The 14,682-nt window shown below is 38.4% G+C and overlaps 2 protein-coding genes across 7 annotated transcripts; both read left to right on the forward strand.

Moving 5' to 3' along the window:
• Positions 1-1,729, forward strand: LOC144053904 (lectin BRA-3-like). Its single transcript, XM_077568807.1, has 7 exons — positions 1-68; positions 216-278; positions 422-449; positions 569-666; positions 782-907; positions 1,113-1,221; positions 1,294-1,729. The coding sequence occupies exons 2-7, from the start codon at positions 216-218 to the stop codon at positions 1,368-1,370; spliced, it is 501 nt and encodes a 166-aa protein (XP_077424933.1). The 5' UTR covers positions 1-68; the 3' UTR covers positions 1,371-1,729.
• A 989-nt stretch (positions 1,730-2,718) lies between these two features.
• On the forward strand, positions 2,719-14,099 carry LOC144054016 (uncharacterized). Of its 6 annotated transcripts, none has more exons than XM_077569032.1 (13): positions 2,722-2,773; positions 3,140-3,281; positions 3,369-3,412; positions 5,081-5,144; positions 5,210-5,341; positions 8,578-8,682; positions 8,759-8,808; positions 8,883-8,999; positions 9,092-9,137; positions 10,547-10,618; positions 10,721-10,859; positions 13,288-13,370; positions 13,679-14,099. In XM_077569032.1, the coding sequence occupies exons 2-13, from the start codon at positions 3,249-3,251 to the stop codon at positions 13,853-13,855; spliced, it is 1,062 nt and encodes a 353-aa protein (XP_077425158.1). In that variant the 5' UTR covers positions 2,722-2,773; positions 3,140-3,248; the 3' UTR covers positions 13,856-14,099. The 6 variants fall into 6 exon arrangements, with proteins under 6 accessions (XP_077425160.1, XP_077425158.1, XP_077425157.1 ...); XM_077569031.1 differs by having other exon boundaries at positions 2,741-2,773; positions 10,706-10,859; XM_077569034.1 differs by lacking the exon at positions 13,288-13,370 and having other exon boundaries at positions 2,719-2,773; positions 10,706-10,859.
• The last annotated feature ends 583 nt before the right edge of the window (positions 14,100-14,682 follow it).

Here is a 14,682-nt window from a genome sequence, read left to right on the forward strand (position 1 = left end):
CCCAACCCAGCTTATAAAAGAAATCGTCGTCATCAACATCCTCAGCATTAAGGCACACGGCTGCAAAGGTAACTTCACACAACTTTACATCCTACTTTTTAAAATCAATATATTGTGGTCTTGAGCATTTTTTGCATTGTTGTCTCACACGGTGAGCTGTAAGTGTAATGTTAATATTTATTGTTTGCTTTATTTGTTTGTTTGTCATTGCACAGATGGCATTTGCTTTTTGCCCCTTGCTCCTGTTTTGCGTGATCAGTGTACTGCTGCATGGAGCTGTAAGTCAAAATCGCATTCACTGACCTAAATATACAACATGAATATTACAAATATATTTCTTATGATATTTGCTATATTTGTGTCTTCATTTGTGTCGATGTTCTCCTGTCCAATTTTAAAAATGTGCTTTTGTTCTTTGCAGTGGTCTTTCTCTTTCGATTTTTGGAAAAGTTAGTATCTGTATATCAATGATAGCTTTTAAATAAATACTTTATGAGTTTTTTGGCATTGCCACCAGATTTTACTGACCGGTCTTGTTTTTTTTCTGTTTGTTTGTTTGTTTTTAAAGAAAATATAGCCATCAATAATTGTCCTCCCGGCTGGACTCAATTCAACTGTAACTGCTACATTTTCCAAGCAGAAGAGAGGGAATTTGATGATGCAGAGGTATGGAAGACAACAGTTGTGATGTAGTTCCCAAGTCCCGACCAATATGTCTGTTGATCCAAAGTGTCTGGTGGATCTGACTAAGTGAAATCAACTCTACTCTCTTTCCCATCAGAGCGTCTGCCAAATTCTTGGTGGGAATCTGGCCTCCATCCACACTGACTTGGAAAATACATTTGTTCAAGGACTAATTCCAGGGGATGTTTCTGCAGCCTGGATTGGATACAATGATCAAGATACGGTATATCATTGACCAGAACAAAGTTCTGATTGAATACTGTCAACTTGTGTACTGTATTACTATATTCAAATTTGTTTTAGTATGACTGTGTAGTTTACATGGAAAATCTTATGTGTCCTAAAAACTCAGAATCAATCTTGTTACCGGCATTAAAGGAAAGAGGTTTAGAATTGTGACTGATTTAAATGTGACTTTGGTCTTCCAGAATACTGACTTCGTATGGACTGATGGTACAGCTGATGATTTCATGAACTTTGACACCACTAATTCAGAGCCTGATGACGATGGTGATTGTGTCACAATCAATGAGGATGGTAAGTATAAATAAAGTTTGCTGAGAATCTAACGCTGTTACAACATAAATATGTATTTTTTTCCCTTTACAGATGGGCTTTGGTCTGATGCGGACTGCAAAAACGAAGAAGCATTTGTTTGCATCCAACCAGTCGACTCGAGTCACTAATCACGCCTCTTCCCATCCCGTCGTTTGTCACAATTGAGTTACGATGCCGTAGTGAGACAACATCAAACTCTTCTGGTGTCTTTGTATTTCCGGGCTTGCTATCAACTTTGCTTTTCTTCTTTTTCAGCAATGCTGAACTGACAGCGAAGGCTGTTTGAAAGCGCTATATAAATAAAGATGACTTGATTTGACATCAAATTGCATTTCTCTGGTATATGAAAAAAAAATGAGAATCAAAATACTTTAACAATACTTTTCTACTTCTCACTATTTTGAACTTGTTGAGTCTATTACTAAAATGTTATTCATGGTCATTGATGATCACGATGCAAAGCACTATTAAAGGCCATTCAATGTTTCATTATGGTAATTCCCAAGAATGTTTTCATTTAGTACATCAGTACAAAAACAAAAGAAGTGTCCAGTTGGAGACTGCAGGGAAGCATGTGATGGTGGAGCAGCTACGAGCCGAATGTGAGCCTTAAAAAGATGAGTTTTCTTTTACCAAAAGCAACACAAACTACCAAGAATATTGTTGTGCTCCATTGTACATATCATCGCCCCAAATCAACTATGTTCTAAGGTGCCACAGAGTTCCCAGCAATGTTTCACCCATTCGTAATGTCATGGTCTGTGTTTTGGTTTGTTTTATTGGTCATGTTTTCCTAGTGTGTCTCCCTTTGTCAATGTCTCCTCTTGTGCAGGTGTCTCTCGTTGTCTCGTTACTGTGTGTATTTAGGCCAGACAGAAGCAAAGCCGGCTTTGTGATTCAAACAAATCTCGTATACACAGAAAAAAGAAGACTTGCGTGTGTCCAAAAGAAGACGCTGAGGACGATTAACGGCTGTAATGTATATGCCGAGTCTGGAGTGGCGCTGTGGCGCAGCCACAGGGAGTTAACGGAAAGCGTAGAAGAAGAATCAGCGAAGAAGACAGACACTTTTTTTTTTAAACAACTTTATTGGAATCTACAGAACAAACATGGCTTTGCATGTATCAAAACAACATGATATAGACAAACAGTTTACAATGGCGGGTGATTCAAGTACAACACCGCTTGTTGAACGTGTGAATAAAGAAACAATATTTAGCTGCAAAAGCATAAGCAAGCTAAGAAGGCTGCGCAAAATGACTACGACACGGCTATCCACCATTGTTGTTGACAGACTGACGGTTCGCACGCAGTCACACGAGAATTGGCGCATATGTCATCAATCTGCGACAATGTGTCGTCATCGAGCTGCAACCATGACGTCATCACTAGAGGAGTATCCTGTATATGGTGTCCAGACGGACGTGTACGGGGCGCGTTTTGAAATCGTTTCACTCTGGAACCCGGTTTCAGAAGTGATCGGTTTCAAGCTGTGAAACAGCGCCATCGTGTGGACGAACGGCCTAAAATGGTAAGAAACTTGTGAGGATACATTGAAACTAGCTTTTGTGTAGACGGGGCCTTAGTTTGATACCCGGGAGTTTGTTCCCAATTTTGGTTTGTACTTTGTATCTTGTTTTGTACGTTGTTTGCTTTTTGTTTTTGTTTAATTAAACAACCACTTTCTCAAACTCCACCCCTCTAACACATAATTACAGTATGTGTATCGCTCAGTCTCAGAGCCTGCTTTACTAGATACTGCAGTGCCTGAAAAATAAGTTATGAGGAAAAAAATTTACTCAGATATATACATGCACACACACACACACACACACACAGTTGCAGGGGGAGTGAAAGCAGAATCATGTGACTTGTTTCACTTTGCGTTCGTGTGCAGGTGTTCATTGACCAAAGCACACATTTGCCATAAAAGCTGCCATGGAGGAATGTTCTTCAGTGTGTGTGTCCAACCAAACGTGACTTTTACTTAAACAGATTTATCAAGCATGGCCCTCAACGGTACGCTTACTACTTATCAGGTAAGACCTTCTGTATACCATTTTCTTGGCGTGTAAAGAGCCATGAAGAGCCAAACATGAGAAAAAAATTATATTTTTGTTTTGCAGATTGATGTTCTCTCAACAGTGTATTTGCTCTCATTAGCTCCCAGGTAATGCATTTCAGCTTCTGTTTCCCATCAGATTTTATTGATATGAAAATCCCATTCACCTTGTGCCCCAAAATATTTGCCATCAATGAATGTGTGATAACTGTTGGTACATGTGGCCTGAAAATGTTATTCACTGTCGCTTTTTCATGAAGCCAAAACATGATTTCACCATCTTGTTTTACATGGCTTGAAATAAGCAGTTTCGCATCACAATTTGTGAGACAACATTCACACTTTGTGCCTCATTAAAACAAATTGAAGAGTAAAACTGAGAATCATAGTTCAGTATCAGGCTTGTACTGCCAAAAACGTCATGACTCCATCACATCTATGAGCCTATTTTTTTTTACTATAAGCTTTTACTATGCCTTGGGCTTCGTCACCACTTCCAATGGAGCGGTACACGGCTCCTTTTAGCGGGGGGTGGGCTGGTCTTGTTTGGACTTGCTGTCTGAAACTGCCGTGATTCGTCAGACTCTGTCAGCTTCCCATAATGTAGCTGTAAAGTCTCCTCTCTAGTTTTTTTTTTTTTTATTCACCATGGTGATCTATCTAGCTTGTATCCAAAGCCAAAAGCCTCCGTGCTGAATGGGAGTTGCTACAGAAGCCCAGCGGCGCCAACTGCGGAAGCCTAGCGGCACAACCCCGCGAGTGCCAGCAACGCGAAAGATGAACATTGAAATGAATAGAGCAGTCAAATTGACGGTCACGGAGGTAAAGTAGTAATTACTCCTAAATATTTTTCTATTTGTAATACAATAAAATGGCAGCGCATTAATGATATACATACAGAGGAAAAGTCAAAAGTCCGGGAACATTATTCATCTATGTAAAAAAAGTAATAACAAACCCAATTTTGAGAACGGTCAAAATGGCGACTCTGGGAGATCTGACTGGAAACCGGAAATAAGTTATGTTACATTGTGGCGAGTGGCAGCCTGGAGGAATGGCCTAGAAAATGAAAAGTATATTGATACAATGTATTGAAAATTTATAATATCACTAATGTTACTTGTTTTTAGAATACAGTCTTGAGTTTAGGTTTTGACTTAGGAGAAGTTGTTGCGAGCCTTGCTGTTGTTCTGTGATCTTCAATGTGTTTTGTATCGTTTCATAATCAACATTCATGTTGATTATGTGTTTGCCTATGTGAAACACTATGGATTTGCCTTGTGCATGAACGGTGCGATACAAATAAACTAACTAGCCTTGCTTTGCAACATTGCATGGACAATTAATCACAGTGTTACCAGTTAATTCACTAGTAATTACATTCATTCACACGGGCATATTTGTGTGAGGTGAAATGAGAACAACTTGGAAGTCAACCAGGATTATGTTTAACATTGATGCTCCCGCTGTATAATTACGACTAATCAAAAATGTCAATCAAATCAAGTTCTGTAGATAATAAAAGACCGAACTAGAATGTAAAACACAATAACTGACAAAGTTAATGTATTATTTCACTTTTATTCTTCTTATGCAATAGGACAAAACACATTGATTTTTTTCAATGTGTCATCTCTCTTGACTCAGCTTTTAAACACCAAGGAGGTTCCAAAGTACCATCAACTTAACATGCGAAATTTCATACATACTGTCCACTTGGTTATAAAACTTGGCTGTGTGCACGTGTGTATCTTTTTGTCTGTGTCTCGTCTGCAGCGTGATTGGCAGCTGTTCTGTGCTGGTGGTTTCCATGGTCAGATGGAGGCGTCTGAAAGAACAGGTTTGATTGGATAGATAGATAGATGGATAGATGGATAGATGAAAACATGGTGTTTATGTGTGCAGGTGCACCTCCTAGTGCAGCTGTCCCTGGCAGACCTTGTGGCTGCTCTGATCCTGACCTTCACCAGTGCCATGAACAAAGTCCGCGCCGACAACAGTATAACCATCTGCCAATACAGCCTGCCTCTGTCACTGGTGAGGAACCATGGCCTTTTATAAAGTCAAGTATCACCTAAAAAAAACAAAAAAAAAACATTTGGCTCTCAAACTATGACTACCATGACCAACACTGGAATACAGGGATGATATTGAGGAGAAAATGATTGGTATTCATTATTTCAAACAGTTATTTATATCAGTGACACAACTTGTAGTTCAGATATATTTCTCTGTGGTCGAAGGGGAATGTTGTTTTAGATAAGCAAAATGATGGTGGAATGTGTGACTCTATTCAAGCTCTTTCAAAATGCAAATATGGAAAATATTGAGACTATCGGGTTGACTATTGGGCGAAGGGAGTAGCCAGTTCACCAGACAAAGGATCGACATACAGTCGTGATCAAAAGTTTACATACACTTGCATAGAACATAATGTCATGGCTCTCCCGAGCTTCCAATTTCTATAACTCTGATTTTTTTCTCTGATAGAGTAATTGGAACAGATACTTTCTTGTCACAAAAAAGATTCATGAATTTTTGTTCTTTTATGACTTTATTCGGGGTTAACAGAAAAAGTGAGCAAATCTGTTGGGTCAATTATAAATACAGCAATGCTAATATTCGGTTACATGTCTCATGGCCATGTTCACTTCAATTAGGCGCTTTTGGTAGCCATCCACAAGCTTATGGTAAGATTCTGGTTGAATCTTTGACCACTCCTCTTGACAGAAATGGTGCAGTTCTGTTACATTTGTTGGCTTGCTGGGACTTTCTTTAGCATTGTTCACATGTTCTCAATTGGGTTTAATAAGTCAGCACTTTGGGAAGGCCATTCTAAAACCTTAATTCTAGCTCAATTTAGCCATTCTATTACCATTGTTGGTAAAAACAAAAACCCAAAACCCAAAATTTGAGGTGATAATTTTTGAAAGGAAAAAAAAGGGACGTTATCCTCCTCCTTCATTACCCCATTTACTTTGTGTAAAGCATCAGTTCTACGGTATGGGCAGCAAAACAACCCCACAGCATAACACTACCACAGCCGTATGCTTGACGCTAGGCATGGTGTTGTTGGGATTAAGGCCTCACCTTTTCTCCTCCAAATTTATTGCTGGGCAGCAGAACAACTCAATTTTTGTTTTGTCTGACCACAGAACTTTCCTTCAGAAGGTCTTATCTTTGTCCAAATGATCAGCAATGCAGCAACCTTCAGTTGAGGCACTTTTGGAGCAAGAGCTTCCTTCTTGCACGGCAACCTCCCAGTCATGGCGATTGAAAACACGCTTGACTGTGGACACTGACAGCTGTATTCCAGCAGCTTCTAATTCTTAACAGATCTGCTTTTTGGTGGTTCTCGGTCAACTCTTCACTCTCTGGACCAATTTTCTCTCAGCGGCAGGTGATAGCTTGCATTTTCTTCCTGATTATGGCAGTGATAAACAGTGCCATGCACTTTATACTTGCAAACAATTGCTTGCACTGTTGTTCTTGGGACCTGCAGCTGCTTCGAAATGGCTCAAAGCAACTTTCCTCATTTGATAATTTGCATTTTCAGATCCGTTTTGACACTACTGAGCTCTTTTTGACTGTCCATTGTAGCATTTTGTGGGCATTGGTATCCAATGCGTCCTATTTCAGAAGTTGCAGGCACTCAAAATTACACACAAGAAGTTAAGGTGTGTGTGCGTGCGTGCGTGTTATTCATGAGTAAAAAAACAACAACCTTTTTCTCTTTAAAGCAGAAGTGGGAGTAGTTTTCGTTTGCTTCCAGGTTTCCCCTACAGCTGTGAAGTTTCAATTTATATTTAGGGCACTATAGTAGAGTAAAAAAATAGTAGAGTAAAAAAAAAACATTAAAGTGTATTACAACATGTCTTTAAACACACACATGCTAACTTAACTTGTAACATTGAAACAACTTTAAAGGTGTCCTGGCCAGTGCACATGCATTACTGAAATGTATGGAAAAATATTTATGTTTGTTCAAATTATATTTGTTAAAATTATTAAGTTGATCATTGTATTTTATTTTTGTAAATACCCAGAAAGTAACCAAAATATGTATTCATAATATATACTGCTCTAAAATGACTTTTAAAATGATTTATTTCTGTTAAACTTACTTTTTTCAATATTTCTTAAGTATTTTTTCCAAGCAATTTAAGTCTTACTTGCCAAAATAAGTCGGCCTTTTTCAAGATAAACTGTTTTAGATTTTACAATAGTTATAGAATATATTGCATTTTCTTAGTTATGTTATTAATTTTTATTTCATTTTCATTTTCAGTTCATATTTTGTATTTTAATAGTAACACTCACAAAAGAAACATAACCTTTTCTTGATTTTTTATTAAAAATATGCATTATTTTTTTAGTGAACGATAAAAAAGAATTGGAACTTTTAAAGTATCAAAAACATTAAGACATTATTAATGGTAGACAATTTTTAGGTATCAAAATTTCATCGAACATTAATGGATTGTTATTTGCTGCAATGAAACACAAAAGCAATACTGGTCTATATATATATATATATATATACACACCGTATATATGTTTTACATTCATACACTGGTACCTCTCAATATTTTTTTTTTTTAAAGGCAAACATAACAAACGAGATTCACACACAATATAAAATATTATGGTGTTTTCCCATGTTCTGAACATTCATGGCCTACTGCATTGTAATACTTGTAGTAGTAGCAGCAGTAGTACTAAAACCATCTTTAATTCCATGTGCATGACCGTTGCCTATAAAGAAACAAATCGTCATTAAGAAGTAAAACACGTGTGTTGTAAATCTGAGGAATGTGAGCGTGCCAAAGGGACACTTGTAAAAAGAAAAATAAATGACATCATTGCCACGAGAACATGTGCTTGGACTTCATGTGTTACATAACAACATAAACAGAACAATCATTAGCCAAGGAGGCATTGTCAGAGTAACACATTGAAATTGAACTGCGACAAAAATGCTACGTTATGCTAACCACTTGGTGATCATGCTGCCAAATTGTCATGTCCAGTGCAGCAATCCCTTGATTTATGAGTGCCTCAACTTGCGAGTTTTTGAAGTTACAAGCCGTCTCAGTTGATTTTTGTTTTTTATTTGAGTTCAAAATGCCACAGGTCAAGTGAAGTGACAAGAACGGAATGGAGCAATGCCATTGCAATGGCCGAGCATGCATTGGCGTGCAAAGTATGGCTGGGGGGGAAAGCCACACTCCATGGCACCCTGTTTTTAGTTGTCTTTTATTCATTTGTGCCAGACATTTTATCTGATCTCATTCCTGCTGGTGGCAGTGTACGCATGGAAGTCCAAAAACTCCATCAAAGGCTGGCGAGCGAGGCCCACTGAGGACGAGGGGAGGCGGGTGAGATATCAACCCGTACATTGTTGAGCACATTTTAATTACAGTGAGACATAGATAACACACGTTTGTCTCACAGAGTGGCATCAGAAGCAGACTATTATCTTTATCGGTGTATCTGTACGTGTGGTGAGTGTTACTTCTGAAGCCTTTTTCAACTAGAGTGTAAACGATGCGGCTAATGTCATGAAACTCTTCATCAGGTTGATCCCTGCTGCCGTTTACTTGGCGTATGTGCTGACTCCTTTCATCAGATCCACTCCGTTGATTCCTTACCCCCGAAGCGACACCATTCATGACCATGCTAAATACTGCACCAGGTCAGCACCACACTTTCAATATTCAATATTCAATGAGAAAGATGCCACAATATTTTCTGACTTCTTTTGTTGTCCTTTTTTTTAATCATCAGTTGTATTTTGTTCTTGCACATCTGGAGGGATTCCTGTTCAAATACTGTGAGTATCAACACATTGCTTATTTTCAATGTTGTTATTTACATAATTCGACATTTTGATGTTGAATGTCAACTTCACGAGATCTAAATGTTTTACTTGACAACAAATATTTGGTCGCCATGTGTCATTAGTAGACTATTTTAGGAATTCAGATGTTTCTGGGGTTGGTGAAAGACTCTGGTTGGTAACCCGGTGGGTAGTAGGTAATGTCTGGTCGGTGCTGGATTTCACTTTCCTTTCTTTTCTTTGATCCTTCCTCGGGTCTCCTGACAACCTCACGACTCTAGCGGGATTCTGAAGTATTCGGTTTAGGTGAACGGTATGGGATTTTGAATAGGTTTTAGGTGAACTAACGACTACACACTCACACGCACGCACACATGCACACACACACGCACACGCACATACTCACGCACAAACAAAATAAAAAATAAAATAAAATAAAAAAGAGAGAGCAATGATGATGACATGTCGCATCTGTAAAATTACCGAATGAACAATACTGAGCTCTCTCAGAGAAAAAGAGAAAGAAAATAAAAGTAGACTAGTCTCAGGAAGCAGTTCCGCAAATGACACAGGAAGTCTGCCATTTTGGCTTGAAGCAGCCATATTAGGCTCAATTTGGCCGGTTGAAGGGGTCCTTAAAGAGCTAGTGTCTTTAACCAGCAACCAGTTTCAAATAGCAACATGAAATTTGGTAGACATGTCAATCATGAGTAGACTCAAACAGACACACACAAAAAGACTGAAAAGGCTGTCCCCGATAAGAGGGCGCTGTGTGCACCCGTCTCCCTATATACTGTAGTGCCCTACTGATGGGTCACGCCATTTTGTAGTTAGGGAACAAGGGTGGACATTCGGACACAGCCAGGGCGTCTGCCATTTTGGCTTAAGGCAGCTATTTTGTGCTCATTTTGGCCATTTTCTGGAACCCAGAAAGAGGAACATGTCAGAGAGATTGTTGTCTTTAATTAGCAGGATCAAATTTAGTGCCTATGATTCATGAGTAGATGCAAAAATCTCAAGAACCCATACAGGAAGTCTTCAATTCTGGTATTAACAAGATATTTTCGAATATATTTCCAAGTTTGTATCAAAACAAATTCAGCAAAGAGACCGTGTAATACCTATCTAGAGTAGGCGACGTTAGACAGACAAACAAAAATAAATTGAGCAAATTGCCCAACAGGCAGAGAGGTGCAGTAACGGTGATCCTGACGCAATTGCTTATTTTGTTTTTTTACTTTATTTTTTCCTTTCGGACATATTATTACAACAGATTTCACCGATCACATCATTTGCAACATCAACAACTTACAAAAGAAGGGCTGGGTGGGTGCTTTTTTGACTGAGTTGCATAATGATCACGATTCTTTCATATAAGCAATTTATTTGTTCCTTCTTCCCAGGAAATAATCCATGACACTTTTATGCGAGTTTTTGTGTTCCTGGTGGTGATTCCTGTGGTGCTGTCATGCTCTGTAAGTCACCACCATCATTTAAAAAAAAGTATTTTAAGCCTTATTTTGTTGTTGTTGACAGTTTGATTCTGTTCTTATGAATGAAAGATAATTTATCATAAGGTGGGCAGATGGTATGAAGAGCACCAACAGGAGGCTCTTTTCCCAGTGGAAGGGGATGGACGCTCCGGAAGAAGATTGAAAAGTGTCTGCGCCACAGCCAGGAACATGGTCATGGTCATCTTGATCTGTTGGACACCAGGTTATACACGCACGTGCGCGCACACACAGACACACGCAAACGCATGTTATATGTCAATAAGCACTCTATTCTACTCTAATTTTTATTACATTGCATCACACATCACATAAGTGGTGCTGGCTTCTCCCAGACCAGTTTTTCAGGAACTGTCTCATGTTTTAAACGAAATGTTCGGCAGGACGTCGGGACACTTGGGGTGAATTAAATCAAACGAAGTACGACTTTTATCGGTGCATGTTAACATGCAATTTAGCATGATTAGCATGCAGCTCCATGTCAACTGCCGTATTAACAAAAAATAAACCATTACATGATGCATTTACTTTAAACGTGTCATCTGGATTATTACTATTAGCGGGGGAAAAACCTGCAACACAAATGTGCAAATATAACTTGTAGTGAAAAAACAAGAATAAAGTGCAACAGATAAAATCACCTGCATGTATAAAAATAACTGCTAGCCTACAAAAAAACAGCAAATACTTAAATAATACTGTAAATTAACAGAGGTATCAAAAATAAGGTGACAAAATTGGTTTCAGAAAAAATAATACACAATTGAATATTTTGTTTTTTTCTTCAATAGTTCTAGCAGTGAATTTGAAAATTAATTAACTATACCTTGATTCAATCATGCAACTTCTTTTATGTTAGTTCACTCAGCCTATTACAGTTTTTCTCCATAGGTTTGGCACATTTCGTCAAAGTGAAATTACATTTTCAAAATACCATGGACAAATCCCAAAACCACCTTACAAGTGGTGTCAACTATGGCATTCCTCATTGCTTTCATCAAATTGCCAATGTCTTAGTACATGTCTCAATTGCCTTAGTGGATCTGTGCAAATGCTTATACACATTTAGCCTACAGTTAGCACAATGTGCCCGCATTTAGCACATTTTCCAAATGAAAATATCTTGCGAATCAAACTGGATTAGTTGTTTTTTTGTCTAATGGTTGTCCTCTCCAAAACACGTCAGTAGGATTTCAGTGTGTAAGTCATGAAATGCAAAATCATCTGTTCAATTGTCAAAATTAGTCCAGCATATCACAGGTGATCAGTGTAGCGGATGGTTGGGACATTGACATCGTTTTTTTCCTGGCTGAATTGCAAGGGAAAATATTCGCCGCGACGTGGATGAAAACCTTTGGCCAAACAGAAAGCAGCGTATGGATGGCCAAGAGAATGACCACAATGGCCAAGAGGGGGAAGGTGACTATAGTGACTGCACAATAAATTCTGTAGAGAAATTTGGCTCTAGAGTAATTTTGACTCTATTTTGTGTGGGACCAAATAGACTCAGTTTTAGAGTAATACTTACACTTGGAAGAAAGTAAAACAAATAATTGAAAACAATAAATGGAAGTCACTCGAGGTTTGAGGAACAAACTCACAACCTTCAGGCACTACCACCTGAGCTATGCCCCGCCTACTGTTTGCTTATCTCCAAGAGGAGACCAAAAACATCGTTATGAAGAGAAGCTGCGTGGCTCAGGGGGTACATCGGCTGTCTCCCAAGCTGAAGGTCGTGAGTTTGTAAATATTACTCTGGAACTACACTGTATGTCTATTTGGTCCCACGCTAAATAGAGTCAAATACTCTGCAGAATTTACTGTGTAGTGAAAGTGTTACAGTACTGTAGTTGGTTCTTCATTTACGCTGTGCACTAGATATAATTTTAGTTATTATGAGTTAGTTTTTCATGAATATATAGAATTCAGCTAACACTTTTGACGCACCCTAATGTGTAAGTAACTTTGAGTGAGCAAAAAGTGTTGCAATTTCCTTGACTGTAAGTAGAGTATGTCAAACGACAAACTTTGAAAACTGCTCTTGTAAAATCCTTTTTCCCCCTCAGTTTTATATATAATTGTATTTTGTTAGCGGCATCTCTGCTGTTGTGACAAAACATCTAATGGTTTTGACTTGCAGTGCTCACACAATGCCAAAGGGATGATACATTGTGGGGGCACTGACTACTTGTATGATATAGAAATTTGATTTTGACACATAGAGTAGCTGTTCTGGGAAAGATATGATCTTTTGCAGATGATCCAAATAGTTGTACAAAGTCATCCAAGTTACTTTTGGCAAACAGTCAAAAAGTGAATGCAGATGAGCCAATACAATTGAGAAGGATCTTTGCAGTTGTGACAGTATTGACTCTTTGTTTGGAAAAGGAACTTGATGTAAAGCATGTGTGACCAGTTTTGGGATAGATATGTGCTTTTGATAATGAACTGATAGCTTGTGCACAAAATGTCTGTTTAGCCAAATGAGCTTGCAGTTTCAGTTTCAAGAAATGTGCCAAACCATTGAAGAAAAACTGTAATTGTGTTTAGTTGGTTCTGTGAGTGAGGATCACATTCTGTACTGACATAGAATGAAAACAATGCTGATAAATACATTCTCCAAATGTTCCCAGCCCTGCTTGTCATTCTACTTTCAACTTTATTGATGTGGCCTGGTGTTGAACAGCGGAACCTGTTTGCCGCCTACATGATCCAGGTGTGTTTTATGACTGAGCAGCACATACTGGTTTTTTTCTCTGTTGGTTGACTCATTTCGTGAAACAGAAATGACATTTTGGAAACTATAAAATCATTATGCCAAACAGTCTGACAGATCATTTTTATTTGCAATGAAACACTTGAGACGTGTACTACAACGTGCAACTGGATGAAATGTCATTCGGTTGTGAACAATTGCAAGGTGGTTTGGGGATTTATTGATGTTATTTCGAGAAATGAGCCAAACCAATGGAGAAAAACTGTAAAGGGAGGAATTAGTTCAAGGCAGTCTTCTGTTCATTTCAGGCTGCCAGCGTGTCCCTGCAAGGCTTCCTCAACAGTTTGGTGTATGCATGGGGACGTCCCAACTTTACCCAGGCCGTGTTGGGGGAGAGCACACCCCTGGTGGATTACAGACACATGGCCTTCTTTGAGGAGTCCCTAAAAAGCGACATCAGACAAGAAAAAAAGACATTCTACTAATAAAATGGGACTAAAGCTGGAAGCAAGAGAAGAACAGGCGTAGGATGGACAAACACTGGTGCAGTTTCTCTCACTGAAATATAGATAGATAGATAGATAGATAGATAGATAGATAGATAGATAGATAGATAGATAGATAGATAGATAGAATTATTTTTCCAGAGAACCCCTTAATTGTCATAAGGGGAAAAAATTGTTTTGTAATACTATATAAATGATAATAAAGTTATGTTTTTCAAGACTATGAATTTTTTTTCACTTCAAGATACAGCTATTGTTGTCTAACAAACTGTGCACTTGTGTAACTGACGTGAATGAGCATTTAGATGAGGAAAGCAGATTTTGGAACTTTGCTGAAGAATTAGTAGGTGTGGTCACAATGGTTAAGAAGTTACAAACAACAAGCAATGAACCAGTCAAGTTTGTTTTCATAGTTGTATATAGTGAATAGTACAGGAGCATACGTACAGAATGCTGCTTCACTTGGTTTGGTTCTGGCTCTAGAAACACTCAATAAGCCAAAACCTGACAACCTGATTGGTCTGGAAGTCTCATAGGGAGTTTAAAGGTCAAAACATGGAATTCATAGTTTTGAACTGAATACAAAAAGAGAGAATTGAAGCTAGTGGATGATAAGGATTGAGTAGACGGGAGGCAGAGTTCGGGATGTACTGAAGTTTGTTGAGGAGCTGTGAAGAATGTTGCGTCAATTCCGAGTGTTATGAATGAATGGATCAACTACTCAAAATTAATCCCTGCATGTTGAACACTTTCTTCTTGAACAATACTCTTTTTCTCAAGCACAAAATTACCAACATTTTCATTCT

This window comes from Vanacampus margaritifer, chromosome 6 (genome assembly GCF_051991255.1).
Source record: "Vanacampus margaritifer isolate UIUO_Vmar chromosome 6, RoL_Vmar_1.0, whole genome shotgun sequence".
NCBI lineage: Eukaryota > Metazoa > Chordata > Actinopteri > Syngnathiformes > Syngnathidae > Vanacampus > Vanacampus margaritifer.

Excerpts from the sequence above, each read along its gene's own strand:
- LOC144053904 (XM_077568807.1), top strand. The coding sequence starts at position 216 with ATGGCATTTGCTTTTTGCCCCTTGCTCCTGTTTTGCGTGATCAGTGTA. Across the intron at positions 908-1,112 it reads GATACAATGATCAAGATACG|AATACTGACTTCGTATGGAC; the intron begins GTATATCATTGA and ends TTGGTCTTCCAG. Across the intron at positions 1,222-1,293 it reads TGTCACAATCAATGAGGATG|ATGGGCTTTGGTCTGATGCG; the intron begins GTAAGTATAAAT and ends TTCCCTTTACAG.
- LOC144054016 (XM_077569031.1), top strand. The coding sequence starts at position 3,249 with ATGGCCCTCAACGGTACGCTTACTACTTATCAG. Across the intron at positions 3,282-3,368 it reads GTACGCTTACTACTTATCAG|ATTGATGTTCTCTCAACAGT; the intron begins GTAAGACCTTCT and ends TTTGTTTTGCAG. Across the intron at positions 5,145-5,209 it reads GGAGGCGTCTGAAAGAACAG|GTGCACCTCCTAGTGCAGCT; the intron begins GTTTGATTGGAT and ends TTATGTGTGCAG.